Below are 24,826 nucleotides of genomic sequence, written 5' to 3' on the forward strand. Positions count from 1 at the left end.
AATGTTGGAAATTTGCGATAGTAACTGTGACTCCCCCGCAAAGTAAAACTTACACAACAGCAACATTTTTTTCCCCGACTGATGACAAAAAATATGTCCACCTTCCTCCTAGGTGATGGTCAGCCATGTCATTATGAAACCAAACACACAAACACATGCACATGCAGGCACAGTCCTACAGCAGGGCTTTGCAGCCTGCAATACATCTTTCTGCTGTGGTTTATTTTGTCCTTTATTTTTGTTATATGTTGTTCTTTGTAACATTTCATGGATTGCAAAAATACAATGTTACTTTTTTTTTTTCGATTCATTATTATTATTATTATTTTTTCCTGTGTGGAGTTTGCCTGTTCTTCCCGTGCCAGCCATGGGTTTTATCCGGGTACTCCGGTTTCCTCCCACATTCAAAACATTTTTCAATTCACCTAACATTGATTATTATTATTATTATTATTATTATTATTATTATTATTATTATTATTATTATTATTAGTAGTAGTAGTAGTAGTAGTAGTAGTAGTAGTAGTTGAGTAGTAATTATTATTATTATTATTATTATTATTATTATTATTATTATTATTATTATTATTATTATTATCGTTATGAATATTATTAGTGTTGTTATTATTATGGTGGACTAGTCAAGTGGTTAGCACGCCGGCTTCACAGTGCAGAGGTTGTGAGCTCGAGTCCTGCCCCGGCCTCTTTGTGTGGCCTTTGCATGTTCTCACCGGGCCTGTGTGGCTTTTCTCCGGGTGCTATGTTTCCTCCCGCATTCCAAAAACATGGATGACAGGCGATTGAACACTCAAAAATTGTCCTCAAGTGTGAGTGTGAGAGCTGGTGGTTGTTTGTCTCTGTGTGCCCTACAATTGGCAAGCAACGGGTTCAGGGTGCCCCTCGCATACTGCCTGAAGACAGCTGGCATAGACTCCAGCACCCCCCGCGACCTTTGTGAGGTTAAAGTGGATCGGAAAATGAATGGATGTGTGAACAAACAGGTAAAGAATCAAAAGACAAGCCATACTTACACACAGTGTTATCCTCTCTTTCGATGTCATAAAAAAGGGCTTTGTGGTTGTCGTTATTTCATTTTTTCTGTGTTAACGGTCCAATAAAATAATGATAAATATGGATAGCACCAACAGATAACATACAGATCAAAAATGCACTCTAGTGTGTCATCTGCCCATTGTTGCAATCAATGCACGTTCCGAGTGTGCCTTTTCCGCCTATTTTCACACGTACTATTTATTTATGTTTGTGTAGTGCACAAATGCCGCCCCAGTGCCTTTGAATTTTCTATCCATATTCACATGCTGCCATGTTGGAGTAAAGCTTTAATCACCAACAGCCAGTGCCGCTGGTGATGAATGATTGATGGAAATAGGCCATGGAAAAAAAAAACCAAGCTGCTTTAACTCAGGGCTTCAAAGGCGGCACTACGCTCGCCGGAGCCAACATCGTCAATGCCACCACAAACAGATGCACGGCAAACAAGCGCTCATTCGGGCAAAGAATCACTCAGAGTATGGAAGAGAGAGGAGGCTTGTTGCCGAGAGACCGAGATTACCAACGGAAAAAAGTACACAACTGTATTCTGATAAAAAAATGACAAATAGGACAAAAAGTCATCCTGAAGAAAAGTGAGTAAATACGGAGAAAGCTACTTAAAGGACAACCGACACCGCTTTTTTTGTTTCCTAACTGACATCAGAAAAACGTTTTATAGCATCTAAAATGCCCAAAACACGCAGGATGATAATTTTAGTCAAATGCAAAACACCAATAAAAATGACTCAAAGTGTCCAAAAACTACTCAAATTGAACCCGGAAGTGGCCAGTTGCAGAAGGTCCCGCCCCCTTGTTCGTGGTGTCACGCCAAGATGTCTTGACTTGCTCAAGAATCAAAACGATGACTTCAGATTCGGGGAAGATGCTTTCTTGTTACTCATCCAGTTATGAATACGATTCAATAGTTCTGAAGAGGAAAGCATACATGTTTGAAATCAATTAAATAATTTATTCCGTGTCATTTTGAGGCATCTGGACAGAAATGTAGCACCCAAAAATGCAGAAGATGGCAACAAAGCTCTGTGGAAATGGGCTGATTTGTCTCCTGGGAATTTTTGTCAGCGAATATCAAATAGTTGTCTCGGTGCAACACACAACGATTCACCATCGCGTTATTTATGTGTTTTCCTTCTAATTTCGCCATCAACACGGATCAACACAAAGTTTTCAGACCAAACAAAGTACCGCAAAATGCATTGTGTGTTGCTTTCTCGGTCAGGGACGTGCCTGACGTGACGTGACGTGACGTCAGGAATCGTCACCAACTCAAAAACAAGACTTCCTGAATATTCAGCGCAAGTCTTAAAATGTAAAATATAGCTACATGCAGTGGAATCGTTGTAAAATACGCTCAGTAGAAGTCATTTGAAGTGATTTTACAAATTAAGGACACAACTTGTCCGGAGGCGCCGGTTGTCCTTTAAGCAAGTAAGCTGAAACAAGCTGGATTTCTTTGCATCCCTCACTGGCCGTGGTAATAAATGCAGGTGGGTGACATCAACATAAACCTAATTAGGATTCACCTAACATTATGTGTACAGCCTTAATCACGTTGGTATAATTACCTCCTTGACTGACAGTTCCTCACTGAGCTGTGAAACGTGATACCACATGGGGCGGCGGAGAACCGGGTAGATGTGTCAGCTTTGAGCATTTTTTTACATAGAGACGGATTCGGAGTGGGTCGCAAAGAGAAGTGGAGATGGTATCGTAGACAATGTGGTGCTATGCGTTGTCATTCCCCTTGGCTACACCTGTCACTCCACATGCAGGCTTAGTGTCAGGTGGCAAGATAGCTGTGCAGATAATGGCAGAAGCGAAGGTAAGAGGGGAGGAAAAGCGATGCGGCTTTTACAAAAAGTCGTGAAACTCCTGCAGGAATTGCAAATGGCACCATATGGGGGATTTGCAGATGCAGAAACTTCCCCTTTGCTTGGAGAACTTTTTACAAAGATTTCGGAAAGAGTCTGGGGGGAGATTTTCATCCATAAATCCGTAAGGTCAGATAGCTTTAACAAATAGTCACATTATTTTGTTATTTCACCCAAAAATCCAGAGATGAAGACTTGAACCAACTATGTGCGTACCCCAAAGATACCGCCACAAATAAACTGTCATAATTACATTCGCCACCCACACACTTTGATCAACTTCCAATGGAAAAAAAAAACTAGCAACCGACGTTCAAGGTGAATCAGATTTTTTTTCCCCTGCGTTTTTCCCAGTGTTTTTATCTCAAGAGCGGCAGTAGTATTAAATGACTCAAACAAACACTTTTCTCCCACTGATCTGTCAAGTGTGCCGTCGACGAAAGGGTCAGTGAAGTCACACATTTCTGAATTGAAAATTGTGCCAGTGCACTGTACGTTTGTAGACAAAAGCATATGTAAGAAATAGAAGAACAATGCGAGTAGCCTTTTCATTTTTGGCGGCTTTTCTCAATCATATTGAAAACTCCATTAGCATTCATTTTTCTACGTTAGCCGGCCAATGAACAGTAATGTCACCAAGACAGAGGAAGAAAAGAAATTATTGTCATTGTGGTTTGTCTAGAACCATGTATTTAATGTTGAAACATGGCTATTAAGATTGTTCGGGTTGTCAGTTGTAAGGAGGAGAGTGAAGGCAAACGACAGAGGCCAGAAAAAGGAAGGGTGACAGAGTGACAAAGTAAACAAGTTAACAAAGGCAGCAGTGGGAGAGAAGATGACAGAAGCAAACAATGGAAGAAGGATGAGGGATTGAATAATGGGAAATAAAACCCCAGAACACGAGCTGAAGAAGGCAACAGAAGCCTGACTAACACACAGGCTGACAACGCCATATGCTAGCATCATTTGCCAGTTTGCAGCAAACGTACAGGTGATAACGCCATATGGGAGGAGGCCACGCCATTGGTGAGTCACTGGCCAGGTTCCACCATGGGAAGATTGCTCACATTTTTTTAGGGATTGAAAGGCAATGGTTTATTGTTTGCAATACAGCTCTGCCCGCCTCCCCCAAGAACTTGCACCCGCACACTGTAATTGGTCACAGTCATTTCCATGAATTCATGCCCTGCCATTCACAAATTTACAGGAATTGAAAATAGGACGGAGAGCGCCATTGCAGAATTTATTCGGGTTTTATTTTTACATACTTGAGTGTTGGGCGTCTGGCAGCATTTCCATGTTTTCCATGTTAGCTCTTTGTTCCAGCTTCAGCTGTTGTTAAAGTGCTATATAAACCAATACTGTATGTACATATTGCATTGTCTTTTGGACATACGCCCTCATTTCAAGCTCATATAACTCCAGACCCATATAATTTAGGAATTAAATCTTTTTCTGCTGAAAGAAGAGAGTATAAGGTTTCTAACACCGTATTGAATGTTTATATAGTCCTAAAACTCAATATTCTGTGGGTCCTGGAATTCAAGAGAGAATGAAAACAAACCTTGGCACTGGAGTGAACACATTTTTGCATGTCTGCCAGTGAATGAGTTAAATAGTCACTAGGCTGGTTGTGTTGTGTTCCATGTTGACATGGAATTCCACAAGATCGCCGTGAAGGGTTTGCAAAGCCAGCAGTCTGTCCCTAGAACATTTGTGTTATTTGATTAGCGATGAAAGAGTTTTGTGAACGGATTGCGTTTGACCTTGGAGCTTCCGCTGCACCTCAACGCCTTAATAGTTACCCAAATCCATAAACCCTCGGTGTTGCATTGTTGACAAATGCAACACGGTCAACGAGCACCTTCACAAATCCGCCATGTCTGCAAACTCTGCATGTACACAGCAGGAGGGGATTGAAGGACCGGGTTGTACCACAGCAAGAGGAAGGAGGCAGAGCTAATGCTAATTCGCACCCAGCCACACGTGAAATGAGCTCCAGATCGAACCCCTGAAGCCTACGGGAGTGGCGGAGATGCTTCCCGGCACGCAACCGCATCCCGACAGGGGGAAAGAATTAAAAAATCCAACGTCAGGGCGCCTGTCTGTTCCTTCCCTGAGGGCTTGATAGAATGAGTGGAAAAAAAAGAATCTGCTCGGAGGCGTCTTCTGGCCTTCCTTCCATGTGCGGCAACACTTGGCGAGGGATTACACACGAGTCACATGGCAACTGCCAGGCAATGGAGGCATAAAAATGAATTTTGGCGGTCGTTTTTTTTTTTTTTTGACTGGTAACACATCTCGGTAACCTATTCCCAGCATATCTATGCTTTTATCACTGTCCCTGAAATTTAAATCAACGATTGGTTCCTGAAAATGGGGACAAAAGACTGTCAAGGTGTCACTCATGGTGGATGACTCAGTTATCCCGGTGACAGGCGTACAAAATCAACCTGTCCTGAGTGCACATCACTGTGACAACATTATCAGATCTGAAAGTCATGCATGACGTTGGCAACCTAAAACACTGATCTCAACTTCACAGAAGTGGTTAAAATCATGATATAAAACAGACACACATTTAGTGCTTTATAACTCCCTGCCAACCTGACTTTTCATTCCTATAAATCAAAAACTCTTTCTTTGTCGCAGCCCACATTGTAGCTATAGTTTCCTCTCAGGTGCTGTTCTGAATTTGGAGAAGCCATTAGAATGTTTAACCCCGTCTTCATATTACATGAAGCGCCCACAACAAATTAATAAATAACTACTTTTCAAATTTGAAGTAAAAAGAATGTCTGTTATTGTGGTTTACATGGGAGAATTTGTAAATTTCGTTCGGACTTTCGCAAGCATCATGGAATTTCACACGTTTGACTTGCTTTCGTGGGCCTAATTAAATGATGTGGTGGGCCAGATTTGACACCCGGGTCTTGACTTTGACCCCTGTGTTATAATTGTTCAGCAAATTTTCTCTTGCCACGCATGCTACTTTGCTTTCACCGAGCCTTGCTTTGGAACAAGTCAAAGAAAGTAGTATGGATTGGTCTAACTAAAATACAACTTAAAAAATGAACACTACTACTACTTTGCTGAGGAATCATGGTTAAAGGCAGGGAACGTTGAAGGTTGAACATCATCTGTACAACTTTTGAGAAGCTCCGATTGTTATTGGCTTTGTATATAACGGGAAAAGGAGATAGAGAGTGATAGATAGAGAGCGATACATAGAGAGCTAGATAGATAGACGGATAGATAGATAGATAGATAGATAGATAGATAGATAGATAGATAGATAGATAGATAGATAGATAGATAGATAGATAGATAGATAGATAGATAGATAGATAGATAGATAGATAGATAGATAGAGAGTGAGAGAGGGACAGAGAGAGAACATTTAAGTCGCATTAAAATGTCTTCAGCGAACGCCACAAAAACAAAGAAATTATTTTAAATAAAAACATTATCTTTGATGAGGAAAATTTTGAATGAAGGCCTCAAATCTCCATGGTTTCAAAGATTACTTCTTTGTCAGAACTCTTCATTTTTACATTATTCATGTTGTTCAGGGGTCATGAACTCTCTGACTTTGGGTGAAAGGTGAACTACAAGACTACTACACAGGACGCAGTGGAGCATGGAGTGGAAATGTATTCCACATACGGTCAAGTATGTGGTCACGAGTGATAATATCTACAAGATCAAACTCAAGCATAAGATCCCAATACGTGCATTAGGTGATAAAAAATAATTTCAGATTTGAAGGCCAATGAAAAATTCGTACGAAATTGGAGTTGGGATGGGGGTCGCATATGCGAGGCCAGGGTTTCGCATTTTGTCATGTGACTGGGGCCAGGAGGGAAACATTTGGCCATATTTACAATGTGTATGATGTAAGGAGGTATCATCGGGGCTCACCTGTGCATTGTCCAGAGTATTGCACTGTGATGTCCTTGTCTTGCCTGCAGGCAATGGTCCTCAGCTGGCATTGGTCGCCATACGTCACCCCATCAGAACCGCACACCTGCTCCACAGGGGCAGAGACAAGGAACACTTTTTTTATTCCCTGTTGGAACACACTAGCAGACCCACTCATTTAAAAGACAACCGACGTCACTTTTTTGTTTCTTAACTGACACCAGAAAAACGTTTTATAGCATCTAAAATACCCAAAAAAAAAAAAAAAAACTACTTCGCATTGAACCTGGAAGTGGCCAGTTTTGGGAGGTCCCGCCCCCTTGTGCGTGACGTCACGCCAAGACGTCTTGGCCTTGCTCGAGAATCAAAACAATAGCTTCAGATTCGTAGAAGATGCTTTCTTGTTACTTATTCAGTTATGAATTTGATTCAAATTATGAATATGATTCAAATAGTTCTGAAGAGGAAAGCATAAAAGTTTGCAATCAATTAAAGGAGTTCTCCCAGATAAATTTGAGCCGTCAATGGCATCTGGACTGGAATGTAGTGTCCCAAAAAATGCCTGCTGGGAATTTGTGTCAGCGAATATCAAATAGTTGTCTTGGTGCAACACACAACGATTCACCATCACGTTATTTATGTGTTTTCCTTCTAATTTCGCCATCAACACGAAGTTTTCAGACCAAACAAAGTACCGCAAAATGCATTGTGTGTCCTTTCTCGGTCAGGGGCGTTCCTTCCGTGACGTGACGTCAGGACTTGTCACCAACTCAAAAACAAAACTTCCTGAATATTCAGTGGGAGTCTTAAAATATAGCAGTAGAAGTCATTTGTACCGATTTTCCAAATTATGGACACAACTTGTCCAGAGGTTGTTCTTTAAAGCTAACACCCCCCCCCCCCCACTCCCACACACACGCACCATTTTGAAATACTGTACGCACCTTTGTTTTATTCCGTTCATCACAGTCAGGTGAGGGGCACTCACAATGGGCTTGACCATTCACCTCAATACAAGATGCTCCAAAACTACAAAGTAACTCATCACACGAATTCAGAGCCTCTGGACCTGAAAGAGTAATTAGACATTATTATTCATTAATGAGGTTAATTTTTCTGCTTGCATGAGTAATGACACAGAATTAAATGCAAGCCAATCTGTAGGCCGGATCAAAATGTCTGTGTAAACCTACAAAAAATACATTTGCTTTAATATTGAATATATTTTTGTATAATCAACATATAAAAAACAATAAACATAAATAAAACAAGAAGTTCCCATGAGATTGTACAGGAGGAAAGAATTATTTTAATCTTTAATACATGCGAAATTTACATAGTAGTTTATTGACATGCGAAGAGACTAACCCTGAATTATTGATCAGATACATTATCTATGTATTATCCCCTCATGTAACCCAAAGTATTAATATATTAATATACTCACAAAGCAGTGTATTCACCTGTCAAATACATAAATGAATAATTCAGAGTATTCCTGTCGCACACGATTTCATCCAAAAGCAGGCTGAGCGGATCAAGGGGAATGTCATATTGTGAAAACATACGGGATATTTTGGAGAGGCCTTTGTCATGTTTACATTCGGTAAATCTTTTTGTACTTAGGAAGCATTTGAAGTTAACTGCTGCATTCGCTGAAGGGGCCTGGCGTGCACGCAACAGGCCAGAAGCGAGTGGCCTTTGCACGATAACGCAAACCCAGAGCAGCTTGAAGCGCCTCTCACCCATCCTGCGCCTGAACCTCCCGATGCCTTGTCTTTTCATCTGACATGGCAACCTGGGAGGGGAGCCACACCGGTGCGCCCCGTTGTTGACTTGATTCAGCTTTTGACTCGCAGTCAATAGCTGATAGAGCATCTTAATCAAACAGCTGCGTGCCCCCTTAGCAGGAGCTAACCTTTTCCATCAACCTACTTAAAGCCAGCCTCTTTTCATTATTCATCTGAAGAATCAATAGTCCTTATGCAGAAATACAAATAGGAGTAGTATATGTTGAAGGGAAAACATTTGGAACAAGGTTAAACCAAGGCCGTCCAACCTCTTCTACAAAAATTCAATCAACTTTTTCAAGCAAATTGTATAACTTAAATGGATTCCAAGAAGGTGTCCAACCTCATTACACTTATAAATACACCAAATGATATCACTTGAAATACTGATGTGGTTGTCTTATTGGATCGCAGAGCTGAGTTTGATATGGCTGATCATAATATACCGCAAATGAGGTTGGAAATGTGGGCGGGATTAAATAAAACAGTCTTAAAGAGTTTCAAGTCCTCTATAACGGAAATGAAAAACGTAACTAGTAGAAAGTTTGAAAATGATGAAATAGACATGACAATGCAGAATCCCGTGGACTTGCAGTCAGCTGCAGAAAAGATAAAAACATTCTGCTGCATGTCTATACATTATTGAAGGGTGTGAGCCACGAGGACAGTCAAGAAACGCTGATTGAATGTCAGGAAGGTGTTGATCGCTGCAGACTGGGCTCAATTAGTGGAGCCCAAATAAACACGGTGAAGTCGCATAAAGCTGTTATGCTGCATCACTATGGAACAGAAGTCAAGCTACTGAGTGCAACTTTTTTTATGCATCTTGGGGCTGAATCATTCTGCCTTAAAATGTTGCTCACTTTGCTGACAAAGTAAATTTGTGGCGTTGGACTGTTTTATATAAGCTCTGATTGGAATGGATATGGCGTGACAAGAACATTGTATCTTCCAAGAATAACATCCTAAAGCATTAAAGGACAACCGACGCCTCCGAACAAGTTGTGTCCATAATTTGTAAAATGCCTTCAAATGACTTTTACTGAGCATATTTTGCAAAGATTACACCGCATATAGCTATATTTTACGTTTTAAGAATCGTGCTGAATATTAAAAAAAAGTGACGTCGGTTGTCCTTTAAAGATTAAGGCTGTTCAATTTTACATTAATCCTGCCATACTCAAAAATAAATGTTTTCTGTTGAAAAAAATTCTCATTTCATTACAATAATGGTGTTAGTTCATCACCTCTTATTTTATGAAAGGAAAAACAATCCTTAAGAATAATGTCATCCTTTTACAAGTATTTTAACAGAATGCCAGAATTAACAATATAATGCGTAAGATATGATGAAAAGAACAAACGTAAACATGGTTTATACGTTAAAAAAATATCACATTGCTATGTGCAGATGAAAATAACTTCCCTAGTGGAGGTAATAAAAACAATTAACAAGTAATGTGTCATTAAAAATTACATTGCAGGATTGTCTTCCCTGTTATTGATGACTAGTAGAGGCCACCGTGAGACACAAAGTTATCCCCAGTAAAACAACAAGATTCAGTTTTGTTTCAGTAATTGCCCGTTGTGTTACCTTTGTCGCAGCCATTCATGCCCATCTTGCTTCCATCTGGACACACATTACACTTCATGCCCTTCACCCCGGCCTTACAAGAGCACAGACCCGACATCTGCTCGCAGTCGTCACGCACGGACCCGCCGGCGTCGCAGTTGCACGCTGCCCGTGGAGAAAGAGAAGAAGAAAGGATTGATAAAAGGGGATGGATCGATGAGAACTGAGCTCGGTCACTGTCTTGTGACTCACTCATTCTTTGGGCCACAGAGGAAGGCCGGCGTTTCACAAAAGACAATCACCCTGAGGGTGCGACAGTAATTCCGTCGTGTTCCTGAAATCAATGATGTGTGCGCTTCGTTGTCTTTCGGGGATTGAGTATTGCCGTACATCCCTTTCATGCTTGTTAAGAGAAGCCGAGGCACATCCCAGCTTATTGACGAGAAATGATCTCGGCTATAGGAGCATCTGAACGTTGACATTTCAGGTGCAGGAAACGGCATCCCGTGGGAGCGAAGAGGACTGCTTGAATATAAATGGATGTTTCTTGGTTTCAGTTTGATCGGACAAAATCAGGTTGGCCAAAAAAATTAAGTAGTCATTTTAAAATAGAATTAACTGGTTGTGATTATGCGTCAAAATCCAGTGTGAAAAAAAAACATGTATTGTAAAAAAAGAGCAGCTCTGTGACTGTAAAGTGTCCTTGAGAGTTTTGAAAGGCGCTTATAAATGAAATGTATTATTATTATTATTATTATTATTATTATTATTATTATTATTGGTGAAAAGGTTTCTTCAGCCATCATCTGTACTTCTCTGAAGGTGCATGCCGGACGTTTCGCTTCTTATCCAAGAAGCTTCGTCAGCAAACTAAAGTCTTACTGGTAGTTTCGGCCCTATATATATATATATATATATATATATATATATATATATATATATATATATATATATATATATATATCCCTGCTGTCCAGACGTGGCGGTGCCGGACTCTGCTATGACTGGTCCCTGCTTTCAGGTTGGGGGGAGCAGAGGACTAATCCCTGCGGCTCCAATGATGATATGTTGCCTAAGCAGTCTGTTGTCCGAACGATCCAAATTGAACTTCACCCTACCATTACGGTTTAGGGAAGGATTTTGCTGTTTCATGAAAATAGCTTCTTTTACTCCCCATTCAAACCATCTATTTTCTTTCGCTAAGATTTTAACCTCATTGTCGTCAAATGAGTGGTTGCTAGCTTTTAGGTGCATATGTACTGCCGATTGAGGCCCACTAGTATTATCACTGCGATGTTGATAAAGTCTTTTTTTGAGAAGTTGTTTAGTCTCCCCAATGTATTGCTATTGCAATGTATTATTACAATTATTATTACATAATTTACACAAAATGAATTAATGAATCGAAAATAAAGATAATGTGAAAAAAAATGACAGTGCTCTTGTACTTTCTTATAAAAGCTGTTCCGTTTCACAAATTGAAATAGCTCGCATGTGCGTTAATAACATTCCAAGAATATAACAACAATAAGTAACAAGGCACACTTTCTTTAGAGGGTGTAATCTTGTCACAGGTAAGACGAGCTAGCTCATTTGCTATGGCGCTCACTGCAAATATTGACGACAAGTTTATGGTGAGTGAATTTTTAATCACCATTACAAGTTGAAGTTGAGTTTGAATGCTGAGACTAAGCATTGTCAGAGGGGGTGGACAGTTTGGTGTGGTGGTGCGTATAGCATGTTAGCTATTTATCAGCTAACTTTCACATAGGCAGCTAACACCAGATTAACTGCTTGTGTAGTTATTTTTTGACAAACCAATTATACTACAGTTAAAAACAATGTTCAAATAAAATGTTATGGAAATTGCATGTTCACCATTCAAAATGAAAGATGTTCCCCACCCCCTCCACCCCACAACAACACTTACGTGTGCAGCCGCTCATGCTTTCCGTCACAATACCACGGAAGTTCCAGAAGCCAGGCTCGCAGCGGTCGCACTTCTGTCCCCCGACACCTGGTTTACAAGAGCACTGACCAGTGGCTGGGTCACATGTACCCTTATAGGAGCCGTAGACATTACACTGGCATGTGCCTGAGGACAAAAACAACAACAAGGACAAAATGAATTCCTCAACACTACACTGTTTATTTCTGGTCCTTCATCACCCACAATCCAGCTTCAAAAGGACATTTTTAGGATTTAGTGAGCCTCAATGTTTCACAAATAGATGGTGGAGAGAGTGAGCTAAATCTTGACTAAATCTGAGTTGTTTGTTTGTTTTTCCAGACACATGCTTCACTCAAAAAATCGAGATATGTATTTACAATTGATGATGTTTGTCCTATTTCAAGGGATCTCACGCACAGCAATGCTATCTGCATTTCTGGTGGAAAGGGAAAGTGGCATAACCGGTGTCACTGTCAATAAATTACAGCAAACTTTTGTTTTTAAATATGTGATCTCCTAGTGGTGTGGGGTAGTTATATTCAATAGTGAGATAACTGTACTTTTGGACAGAAAGAATGTCAAAATACAAAAAGAGAGCCAAGCAACACATGTGGACTGGACGTTAATATGCCACCTTCGATTGAGTGTGGAAAGGCTCCATGCAGAAAGCATTTAAAATCCTCACCGACATTTTGTGAGGTGCAAAATTTAACTCTCCATCCAAAGATTTACTTCCTACATTTTTACACTGTATGCATTTCAAGACTTGTGAATGTGACTGTGATTGCAACTCAGTGCAGAGCATTCAGAGACCAGCAGGACCAAAACGTGAGAGCAGTATATAGTTGAAAGGACAACCGACACCATTTTTTGTTTCCTAACTGACATAAGAAAAACGTTTTATTACATCTAAAATACCCAAAACACGCAGGCTGATATTTTTAATCAAATGAAAAACACCAATAAAAATGAAGTTTCCAAAAGCGACTTCAAAATCAAACCGGAAATAACCTCTTTCAGAAAGTCCCGCCCCAGTCGTGACGTCACGGCAAGACGTCTTGCCTTGCTCGAGAATCAAAACAATGGCTTCAGATTCAGAGAAGATGCTTTCTTGTTTCTCTACCAGTTATGAATATGATTCTAAATATAGTTCTGAAGAGGAAAGCATAAATGTTTGCAATCGATTAAAGGAGTCCTCCCATATCAATTCGAGCCGTCAATGACAGCAATGTAGCACCCAGAAAATGCAGAAGATGGCGCCCAAGCTTTGTTGGAAATGGGCTGATTTGTCAGCTGGGAATTTGTGTCAACTAGTACCAAATAGTAGTCTTGGTGCAACACACAACCATTCACCATCACATTATTTATGTGTTTTCCTTTTAATTTCACCATCAAGACAAAATTTTCAGTCCAAACAAAGTACCCAAAATGCATTGTGTGTCGCTTTCTTGCTCAGGGGCGTTCCCTCCGTGACGTCACGTCAGGAATTTTCACCAACTCAAAAACAAGACTTCCTGAATATTCGGCAAGTCTTGAAACGTAAAATATAGCTATATGTGGTGGAATCTTTGTAAAATAAGCTCAGTAGAAGTCATTTGAAGTGATTTTACAAATTATGGACACAACTTGTCCGGAGGTGTCGGTTGTCCTTTAAGTGACACATCAAGCTAATGGAATCCATACCTATGTCGTAGGAATAGGTTAAGACTTGATTTTTTTTGCGCAATTCTGCTCACAAACATAATTTGATGAAATAACAGGATTTTACAATCGAACGCCACATAAAACAAAGGGTGATAATGCGACATAGAAGAGGACTCACTCGGACAGCCAGCCAGTTCGACTCCCAAGGCGGCCGTGAAGTTGTCAGCACAGCATCCGTACACAGACAGAGAGCAGTGCTGGGACTTGGCGGGCTCCGGCACTGATGTGGCTGAAATCACATATGAGATAGGGAACAAAAAGGAAAAAAAAAGATGAGGGATGTCACCGCGAGCAAAAAGAAGAAAAAAAATTGTTTCGGAAAGGCATGGTAATACAATCGCTTTAGTACAATACATTCTTTGGCATCAATGAGATTGGCTCAAGGGGAAGACATATAAAGTGGGGGGCTACTGGTCGACTAGGAGAAATAAAAATCTATGTGCGACTTCCTCAACAATAGCTCAAAATAGGGGGTAGGGAGAAATGACACTTTTCCCTTCAGTGAAAAAAAAAAATGGTGGAGCTGACATTTACTGCCTACTTGAAGGCATGTTCTCTTCATTCGTTCCTGTCAGATATAACGGGATTGGAAATACCGCCCTTCAGCATTCTCCAGATCTTCAAAGAGACAGGCATGCTGCATATAATACGATGGCATTGCCAGACAGGTTCCTTCTATGTTCGGTGGCCCAACCAGACTCATTCATGTGTTACCTGTGATGGATTTATTTTATTATATTACTGTATTGCACCCAAAAGCCTTGGTTTTCTTCAAAAGATGACCCTGCACCTTATACGCCAATGCACCTTATATGTGAAGTCATATTGAGCCACAACAAGTCTCGCAACTCCTCCTACCGACTCCATTTTCCCCCTGTAGAAGAAGTAGTGCGTAACCAGAGCCGCTAATGTAGCGCCTTATAATGTGGTGTGACTTCAATTTGGAAAGCATTTTTATATTTATATAATATATTTGGGAAACTTTTTCCATTCATTGAAGGAGTGCCTTATAGTCCGGTGCGCCTTATACAGTACAGTGATACCTTGGCTTACAAACTTAATTGGTTCCCAGAAAGTGTGTGTAAGGTGAAAAGTGTGTATTACAAACATTAATTTCCCATAGGAAACCATTAAAATGAGAATAATCCGTTCCAGGTCCCCATAAAACATAATTAACTAAACAAGCCTTAAAACTACACACACTATACCTTATTTTATGTAATATAAATGTGCTATGGTATTGTAATTAAATAAATAAACTGTACTATATAATAAAGTCATTTTATTTACCTTTGTGATGGTCGATGATGGCCTGATGGAAGCATTTTGAATAAAGTGTCTCAAGTAGCTCTGGGTTGTACATCTTAGAAGTTGTGATATTGCAACAGCAACAGATGCAGGCAGACATACTAGAAACTTCATTAATAGCTGGTTCCCTTGCTTGGAGGTTCTCTTTAAATTATACTGATGGCTTGTGCAGGTTATTTGTGGAGCCTGATCGATGAGATATTTTAACATTGCAGTCTACCCTCTGCCTTTGAACTATCAATAAAGTTGAAACAAGTCCAAATTTCATTGTTTTCTATCCATTTTCTGACCTTTTCACTTTTGTTATTTTTTGTTTCAAGCTCTGTCGTCTCCCTTCCATGTGTGTGTGTGTGTGTGTGTGTGTGTGTGCGGGTGTGTTTCTGTAACCCCTGCCCCCGCTCACTGCTGCGTGTGTCTCCTCCCTCCTCTACCACAGATCTTGACCAATCACATGCGGCTTTAACCTAAGGCTGGGGGCGGGGAATAGAGGGAAAAAATACAAGCTGCCATTTTCAGCGCCTTGTTAGGAGCTCCAAGAACCGGCTCGTTGGCGAATGACACACCACACATTGTGGCGCTCCGTGTGTTTCCCAAAAAATAGTTTGTATGCAAAGAATATATTCTCGCGACTTTAACGTTCGTAAGGCGAAAAGTTCATTAGCTAAAGCGTTCGTAAGCCAAGGTATCACTGTATATGAAAAAAAAAAATACACAATTCATTGTGGGTGCGCCTTATACTCCGGTGCGCCTTATACACCGGAAAATACTGTACTTCCGACCAATTTCAGAATACCTTTTGTTGTCTGTAGTAGTTACAGGAGTTGAAATGTGCCTAGCAACAAGTGCCTGTGAAAAAGTGACGGGCTAAAAGATTCAAAGTAATGATGTTGATGTGCATCGCTGCACCTGCTCGAGGGTAACCATTTTCTTACTTTTAGCCTGTGATAAAGCCACTTTTTCCCCTTTCACTTTGTGTGATTTATAGTACAGCATTTCCATTTGGAAAATGAAAGAATATCAGTGAGTAAAACAGAGTGTTGTGGTTTTCCCAGTGCGTGGCCTACCTATGTCTTAGGTAGCCAATCCATTCGTTTTCGGCAAAAATATCAATCACAATCTCATCATTCATTCCCAAGCAAAATAAAATGTTACAGACAGAAAATAGAAATCCCTCCCTCTTTTCTCCATCTCAATCGTATTTTCTTGGCTGCTCATTTACAGTCGGTGGAGCTGAAGATACAAGGGTCATAAATCACACTGGTTACTTGTGTGAATATGAGCCCCAGTCTAATGCTGATGACTGGCTTTGCTCCTTTTCCAGTGCTTTCCAGCTCGAGTGATGGGCAATGGTCACGGTTCATTTCACTAGCCAGTTTCCTCAGCTCAATTTAGCGATCTCTACTGAGCCGATTAAGTCGAGCAGAACTTTTACGTTTACATGTTCTTGCTGCCCTTCAAGGATTTTTACCCTTCCTTTGCTATTGTCTGGTTCCGCTCTGCGACATGCTCTTATGCTGTCTTGGTCCGCTGCATTGCTATCGCAACCTTGTCGATACAACTTGTTGAGCAGATACGTAGATTTTGGTGAGGTATGTAAAAACGGAACCACAGTATGACCAGAAAATAAGGATACAAATAATATGATATGGCTCAATCTTCATTTTTCTGAACACCGCATGACTAGTATTACAATTCACTGTCCGATTCTTCACAGTTTTTCTATTGGTTAAAATTTTTGCAAACTTGTGATTAATGCTCTGTGTAAGTAACATTTTGGACAGTATGTCATGTTTAATTGTTCTGTACTGATTTTGATTAATTTTGGTTGATTTTGACTGTTTTTAATATGCAGCAAAACATCCTTTCAATGAAGTGTCAAAATCATGGCCCAGGGGCCAAATCTGGCCCACCACATCATTTTATTCGGCATGTGAAAGCAAATTAAACTTGTGAAATACCATGATTCTTCTCTGAACCAAAATTTCAAATCGTTCCATGTAAACCACAATAACAGTCATTATTTTTGACTTTGAAAATAAAAAAAACAGTTATTTATTAATTCATTGTGCATTCTGTATGTAATATGTGGAGGGCATTAAGCATTCTAATGGCTTCCCCATATTCATAACGACCCCTGAGAGGAAACCGGGGTCCGCAGCAAAAATTGAGTTTGACATCCTTGTTCTACAGCCATGGTCAATGAATGATATGGAGGTGGATTCTCCAAATATTTATAATAATAATAATAATAATAATAATAATAATAATAATAATAATAATAATAATAATAATAATAATAATAATACATTTCATTTTTAAGTGCCTTTCAAAACTCTCAAGGTCACTTTACAGTCACAGGATAACGTCTGTGTAAGCTCTCAGTCGTACAGGAGTGGTCCATCGATGAGAAGGTTTCTTCAGCCGTCATCTGTACAAAAGTGAAGGTTTCGGACGTTTCGCCTCCTATCCAAGAGGCTTCGTCAGCGAACTAAAGTCTGACTGGTCGTATCGGCCCCATTTATATATCCCTAATGTCCAGACCTGGTGGCGCCGGACACAGCTATGATAGGTCCCTACTCTCAGGTTGGGGGGGGGCGCGGGACCCCCCCCCCTGTGGCCCCACTGATTGTTCCTGCATTCCTGACTAACGATTGGCCTATTACACCCACTCCCCCCGGTATCACCTCATCAGCATAACGACCCTCATCATCATTTGACGACAATGAGGTTAAAATCTTAGCGAAAGAACATAGATGGTTTGAAAGGGGGGTAAAAGAGGCGATTCTTATAAAACAACAAAATCCTTCATTAAACCGGTCTGGTGGTGTGAGGTTCAATTTGGATCGTTCATACAATAGCCTGCTCAGGCAAAACAGGTTAGGCAACTTTCGCAATGCTGACGTTAGTCAGGAATGTAGGAACAATCAGTGGGGCCACAGGGGGGGGGGTCCCGCGCCCCCCCCCAACCTGAGAGTAGGGACCTATCATAGCTGTGTCCGGCGCCACCAGGTCTGGACATTAGGGATATATAAATGGGGCCGATACGACCAGTCAGACTTTAGTTCGCTGACGAAGCCTCTTGGATAGGAGGCGAAACGTCCGAAACCTTCACTTTTGTACAGATGACGGCTGAAGAAACCTTCTCATCGAAAGTCACAGGATAAGTTTTTCTGTGGGTGAGCAGCGGCAGCAACACGCGCCAGCATTCACTCAAACCGGAAGTAACTCGGAATAATATTAGATATATATATTAATTAATATAATAATATAGAATAATATTTCAAAATTACACAATGCCAAATATTTGAATTTATATTTTACTTATACAATGACCTCTTAAGAAAACAAAACTAGTAACAACTGAATTTCTCCAGAAATCTTGGACCAGGAATGGCATTGGTAAATTAAAATATATAGTAATTTAAACCCAACCAGTCTTTCAACGCTCTGGCGAGCATGTTTCGATGTTTCTTTGGTAGTTGAGGTTAAATGAAGTTTTTCTTAACAGTGCCAGTGAAAAACATGTGAGTTGGATACCAATGGGAAAGGAGAGCCCATTGAGGGGACTTTGGAAAAGGCCATTGATTATCCATGGATGGAAGAAAAGCGTGACAGTCAGAGCCCAAAGAGGCCTCAAGGGATGGGTGTGAAAACATGGGCAATTTTCCCTCTCTCTCCATCTTACTCACTTTTATTCCCATGGGGAATCAAACAGGCTGAAATGATTAAGTGAAATCCCTTCAGTGATTTTTTTTTGCTTTTTGCTCTGCTTCCAGACACACGTTAAACGGTGCACTCAATTCAACTTTGGAAAGAAGACAACGGTGACCTATGCGGTTAGGCCGCTGATCCGACAAATCTAACACATTAACGCAGTCCCAGACAACGAGAGGGCGTTGATCCTCAAGTCAGGAACCAAAGTTACTGTAAAGCCTACGTAGGAGAGTCAGTGCAAACCGTTCATGTCGTAAAATGTTTTCTTCCATTGGTGTGAAGTGTGGAAAAATTATACCACACAATTGCAAAAAGTAAAAATAGAAAGCTTTGTGTTTATAAATTGTGTTACAGGTCTAATATTTAAGCAGAAGATGAGGAACAAATTCAATTTATTTGTGAGCCGTGGGGTTGCAACGGAAAACAAACCAATTTATGATACGTCTGTGTAAGCTCTCAGTCATACAGGAGTGGTCCATCGATGAAAGGGTTTCTTCAGCCGTCATCTGTACTTTTTGAAGGTGTCGGACGTTTCGCTACTTATCCAAGATGCTTCTTCAGCGAACTAAAGTCTGCTTATTACGATACTATTTCTATGAACGCAAGGAGAAAATTTACATGCCGCAGGATCGGATATATCGATAGTCCGGTTATATCGATATTTTTTTTTACTCCCGAGAATATCGATATAACGAGACTTTACAGTATATAGCTAGCCGAAACTACCAGTAAGACTTTAGTTCGATGAAGAAGCATCTTGGATAAGAAGCGAAACGTCCGACACCTTCAAAAAGTACAGATGACGGCTGGAGAAACCGTTTCATTGACAAATTATCATATTTTTTTTTCTCAACAACATTTGTCTGTGAATTCCTGTCCCGTTACGACACATACCCAACTTCAAATCCCAAATACTACGCAAGAACACATTTTTACAGACACAATTCTAACTCCAGCACTGTCGGCATTTACTCATCCTGCCCCATCAATGGATGACATGAGAGAGTGAGAGATGTGAGATGTCAATGACAATGACTCCTGGAGATGCATTGAGAGGACATACAGACCTGCACACAAGCCCAAGTGCTGAACTGTCAACTGCTCTTGTTTCTCACATCTGGCCTTCTTCAGCTCGCACTCATTGCTGTAAGTTTTCCCATCCGAGCCACAAACCTACATGTGAAACACATATGAACTATTTTGATGCAATTGTCATGTGTAACAGGCCATCAGACCCTCAAGACAAACACAAGGGAGACGAGGAAACAATCATTACCTCGATGTGAGGCACAGTGTGGCAAGTGAAGTCACACACGCATCGGTCTTCCTCGGCGTCTTCGTCCAACGAGCCTCCAAACATGCGACAGCGGTCCTGTTCGCAGCTCTCCGCACCAGAGCCCGACCCTCCTGATCCACAGTCTGCAAGAAGACGATCATAGAATTCAGTTAATTTCCAAACATGCACACAGGTGAGTAACCAGCCAATGTAAGACTCACGTCAAGGTCTTGATAATATTACGGCAAAGAGGAAGTACTTGAGTTCAATTTTAATTTAAATCAGATTCTTTTCTTACAGACAGTGTATCTGACGAAGGCGGAAGTACAAGCCGAAACATGTCAGGTAATTGAACACCTAAAATATACTGTATGTAAGAAAATAATCTGTTTTAAATTAGATATCAAATAGACAGGATGAACTTAATACAACTATTACTTGAGTTCAAGTTCAACAAAAGTAATGGCGGGACAACTTCTCCTACTTTTAAGACATTCAAGAATAGTTGTACAGTCATAAAGCATTTTCTTACATCCTAAATTCAACCCTCTGGGGTGGATTAATACTGTATTTGTTTTCTAGGAGGGATATATCTTTTTAACAAATCAAGCTCCTTGTCACTGATTTCAGAGAGTCCACAGAAACAAGCTTGGCCTCCAACAGTGCGGCAAAAAAATGTTGGAAAGGCGTATTTTATAGCTGTTTGCTTTCAAATATGAGAATTTAAATAAATACAACATTGAGGTAATTGAGTTCTTAATTTCCAGTGAAATATTGCAAAGACAGTTCAAAGAGTTGTCCTTGTTGGGCTTTCATTGTGACCTTGGAAGAAATGTTATGGGTTCACTTCTATAAGTCAACGAGGTGCTCGGGTTGGCCATATGTTGAACAATGCCCCATAATTCAGACCATGACGGCGACCGGTGGGATCACAAAAGTGCTGTTGCAGCTGCAGTATAAACTTTAGCACGCGGCGATAAATTCAAGTCTTAAAACCGGCAACGAAGAGGGAAGAAAGAGAAGCTGAAGGATTGTTTGGGGACTCGTTTAGGGGAAACAACAAACCTCAAGTAAAATTCCTGAGGGAGAATAAGGTGAATTCTTGTGAAGGCAGGGAGTGAAAGCAAGCCAGCTTGGAAAGGTTGGAGGGACTATCAGATGCAGTTGCAAGACAAGCACCCGTGGGGAAAAAGAAATTTTATATGAAACTAATATATTTTCAGAAAGAAAAGTGAAATCTCCAAAAGTGTTCAATACAGTAAAAAGAATGAATAAAAAATTTAATCGAGGTGTGCGACTTGGCCAGTGCAGTCTGTCCAGATTACCTTTTATCCAGCTGTATTTTGGAAAAATGCAGGACACATACAGTTACTAGCATATACCCATCCATCCATCCATCCATCCATCCATCCATCCATCCATCCATCCATCCATCCATCCATCCGTCCGTCCGTCCGTCCATCCATCCATCCATCCATCCATCCATCCATCCATCCGCCAATCCAATCCTTCTATCCGTCCTCCCATCCATTGTCCTCATCCACTTTATCCTCATAAGTCACGGGGGCATTCTGGAGCCTATTCCAGTTGTCTTCGGACAGAAGGTGGGGGTACACCCTGAACTGGTACACAGCCAATCGCAGGGCACACAAAGACAAACGCTCACACTCACATTGAGGGACAATTTGGAGTGTTTAATCAGCCCGCCATGCATGTTTTTGGAATGTGTGAGGAAACTGCAGTACTTGGAGAAAACCCACGGGGAGAAAATACAAGCTCAACACAGGAAGGCTGCAACCAGGTTAGGAACCTACGACCTCAGCACAGTGAGGTTGATGCGTTCACCACTGGATCACCGTAACCCCAGTTATCCATATTACATCAAAGTGCTGTCAAGAAACAAGGAATTTTGTGCTTGCCCTATTTTGTGTGAGAACAATGAAACTACACACGAAAAAGCTTTTACAGACAATGAAACGAGGTATACCCAAACGCATTCATTGAAAGCATCATTGCACACCAATTTCTGCTACGTGAGCAAGACATCATTCATTCAATTGATGCACAAATCATCTACAAGGTCAATGGCCTGGAGAAATGAATGCAAGAATCACCCAATCTACGGAAAAGATCGGTGGATGTGCGCTTAAAACAAAAAGACATGCTGGTTATGCGTGTACAGTAATGACATCGCATGTCCACATGTTGCAAAACGAGGATCTTAATAACTTGCCATCATCTGGTTAACCATAAAAAAAAAAATCTTGTTTGAGTGCCATATCATCTTTCTTTTTTCATGATTGTATTATATCAGTCCTCCGTCGTCTAAACTGCTCATCATTGAAACAGCTTGTTTCCACGGCCTGCTGGTCTCGCAGTTTCTCTTTGCCCTCTTGGCCATGTTTATGGATTTCTTAACGGGATTGCCGCTACCGCATATGGTCAATAGCAGGCGCTTCAATGCAAATGAGGCTAGACAAGCGCGAGCGTGGAGCTGGGAACAGGTGGGATTTATCAACACAGATTACTTCCTGGTGTGCATATGACAAGGTGTCACACATTTGATAAATGTAGATTTCTAGTCCTATGAGCAAATTTGGGATGTTTTGTTAGCACTCTAATAAATGAGGCTCCATGTGGGGTGGTGAATTTGCCAAGGAGGAGCCCATCGAATGCACAAAATCCACAAACATTCCTAGAGACGCACACCCAAGTCTTGTCAGGATATATTCAGCCAGTCTTACATGAATACCAGTATACTTACTTGGGTACCAAAAGCCATCATGCAAGGTCGACCTTCTATTTTGTGACATTCTCAAGTTCTGCAACATTCTCCAAGGGTACATTCGATAACAAGTCAAATGAGCAGAAAGAGAATAGAATAACAGCAGAGGCATTCCAGGGTTGGCTACTTGCCCTTGCGCCGGCATACGCAAGCAAGCTCAGCAGTGCACAGTAAAAGAGAAATGCAGACGAAGCCAATTGGTATTCCGCTCAAGCCTCCTTCTCAGAGACAAATAAATAGGAGAGATAAGACACGGGAATGGAATATTGAAAAGTGAAAAGCAAACGGGGGATTCCTAATTATCTTTTGCTCTCTGATGTGACCACCACGCAGCTGAAGAACCTTTCAATTAATAAGAGGACTACATCAGCTCTCTGCACTGCCCATCCAGTCATCATTACTCAATGGAAACGAATCAGCGGTGAGGAGAAGGAATGGAAATAAATAGCATACAAAATACACAGAAGGGAGAAAGAAATCATTTTTGGAGCATTTGACAATCTCAATAATAGAAGAGGACGTCTTTGTCTAAAATGTCTCCAAGCGTGTCAAAGTGACAAACAACAAAATCATAGACGGCAATGTGAGTGCGACAATGTCTGCTCGACTACGTTAGCCAGGCTGTTCATGTCTAACGTGCAATGTGTCAAGGCCAAAAAAAACACGGACAGCACGTTTTAGCGGTGAAAGGCGAATGCCCGTAATTGTTTGTTATTGCTCCAATACATACAATTCAGCTTTAATAGTAAACTGAAGCGCTACTAGAGATTCATATAGTACAGTATAGGATAGCTAAGCACATACAGGCTATCGTCAAACATTCAAAAGGGCCTTGATAACATATCATTGTTATAGTGTGACAATAAGAACATTGTTTTAATTTTCAGTGAATGTCCTCCGTTAGCATTTTACGTAACAGCAGCTGTTCACCCTCCACCAAAGGTTATGCATCGCTCCCATCGCTCTTGCTACTTTTCCCAAGTGGTGAATAGATGCTAAAGCCTTGCCAATCCAAGTGTGAAATTAAACAGGTGATAAATTCTCCTGTAAGGTGGACGGAGGGGACACTGTAATTTTTTTCATTATTGCTAAATTAAAGCTGAGTGAAAACAAGGTGCAATTCAAGCATGGCGCCCTTGGAATATTAAAAAATACATTGGCGTTGGTCTTATCACAGATTTGAGGTATAAAAAGTGGATAAATATGTCTTAAACACGGCTCGACTGTTTTAAATTAAAACTGCTACTGACTGTGAAAAAATATCGGACAGAAAGAAGGCAGTTCTGTGGACCAAATGCTAATGCTAAAAAGAAAGCAATGTGTTTTTCTGAACTGTGTATTACTTGTGCATTTCTTACAGATAGGTTTAAAAGACCAAACAAAAAGTCAGGCCTCATGCGTCTTCCTGTAGAACCTTATCGATCACAGCCAATTCAAGTACTGTCTGTACCATTTTTCTTTACAAAAGGCAGATTTTTTTTATTTCGTTTTTAGAAAATAGTGCAAAATGGAGAAGGACTAGAGTGGGCGACAAGGCAGGCAGCGGCGGTGAGCGAACATACAAAAAAGAGACAAGATTCTATTGTGTAAGCCTCTGAATGAAAATGAGCAAGGGATGAAAAGTGGAGGATGCTCAGGGACAGTGTGAACTACGCATTGAATGCAATAGAAGAATTAAACCATCAGGCAACACGACCGACTGTGGGGATCCTTGGGGGGGAGGAAGGCAAAGGTTGTTCTGCCTGATGCAGGTCCACAATCAGACAATATGGATGGAGTAGATGAATGGCAGTGTGTGAAACGTGTGTCAAGGGAGACACACAGACACACACATGCACATGCACACGTACTCACACGCA

The 24,826-nt window shown here is 40.8% G+C and overlaps 1 protein-coding gene across 4 annotated transcripts in view; it reads right to left on the reverse strand.

Moving 5' to 3' along the window:
- Positions 1-24,826, reverse strand: part of agrn (agrin) — a 247,953-nt gene that overhangs the window by 51,866 nt on the left and 171,261 nt on the right. For all 4 annotated transcript variants that reach the window (XM_089013232.1, XM_089013247.1, XM_089013225.1 and 1 more), the window contains 7 exons: positions 20,183-20,325; positions 19,974-20,079; positions 14,003-14,113; positions 12,160-12,324; positions 10,251-10,394; positions 7,811-7,935; positions 6,867-6,972 (listed from right to left, as the gene is read on the reverse strand). In XM_089013232.1, the coding sequence (XP_088869358.1) occupies positions 6,867-6,972; positions 7,811-7,935; positions 10,251-10,394; positions 12,160-12,324; positions 14,003-14,113; positions 19,974-20,079; positions 20,183-20,325 (900 nt within the window). The remainder of the gene's footprint in view (positions 1-6,866; positions 6,973-7,810; positions 7,936-10,250; positions 10,395-12,159; positions 12,325-14,002; positions 14,114-19,973; positions 20,080-20,182; positions 20,326-24,826) is intronic.

Source organism: Hippocampus bargibanti, linkage group LG01 (genome assembly GCF_051943395.1).
Source record: "Hippocampus bargibanti isolate YZ-2025 linkage group LG01, ASM5194339v1, whole genome shotgun sequence".
NCBI classification, from domain to species: domain Eukaryota; kingdom Metazoa; phylum Chordata; class Actinopteri; order Syngnathiformes; family Syngnathidae; genus Hippocampus; species Hippocampus bargibanti.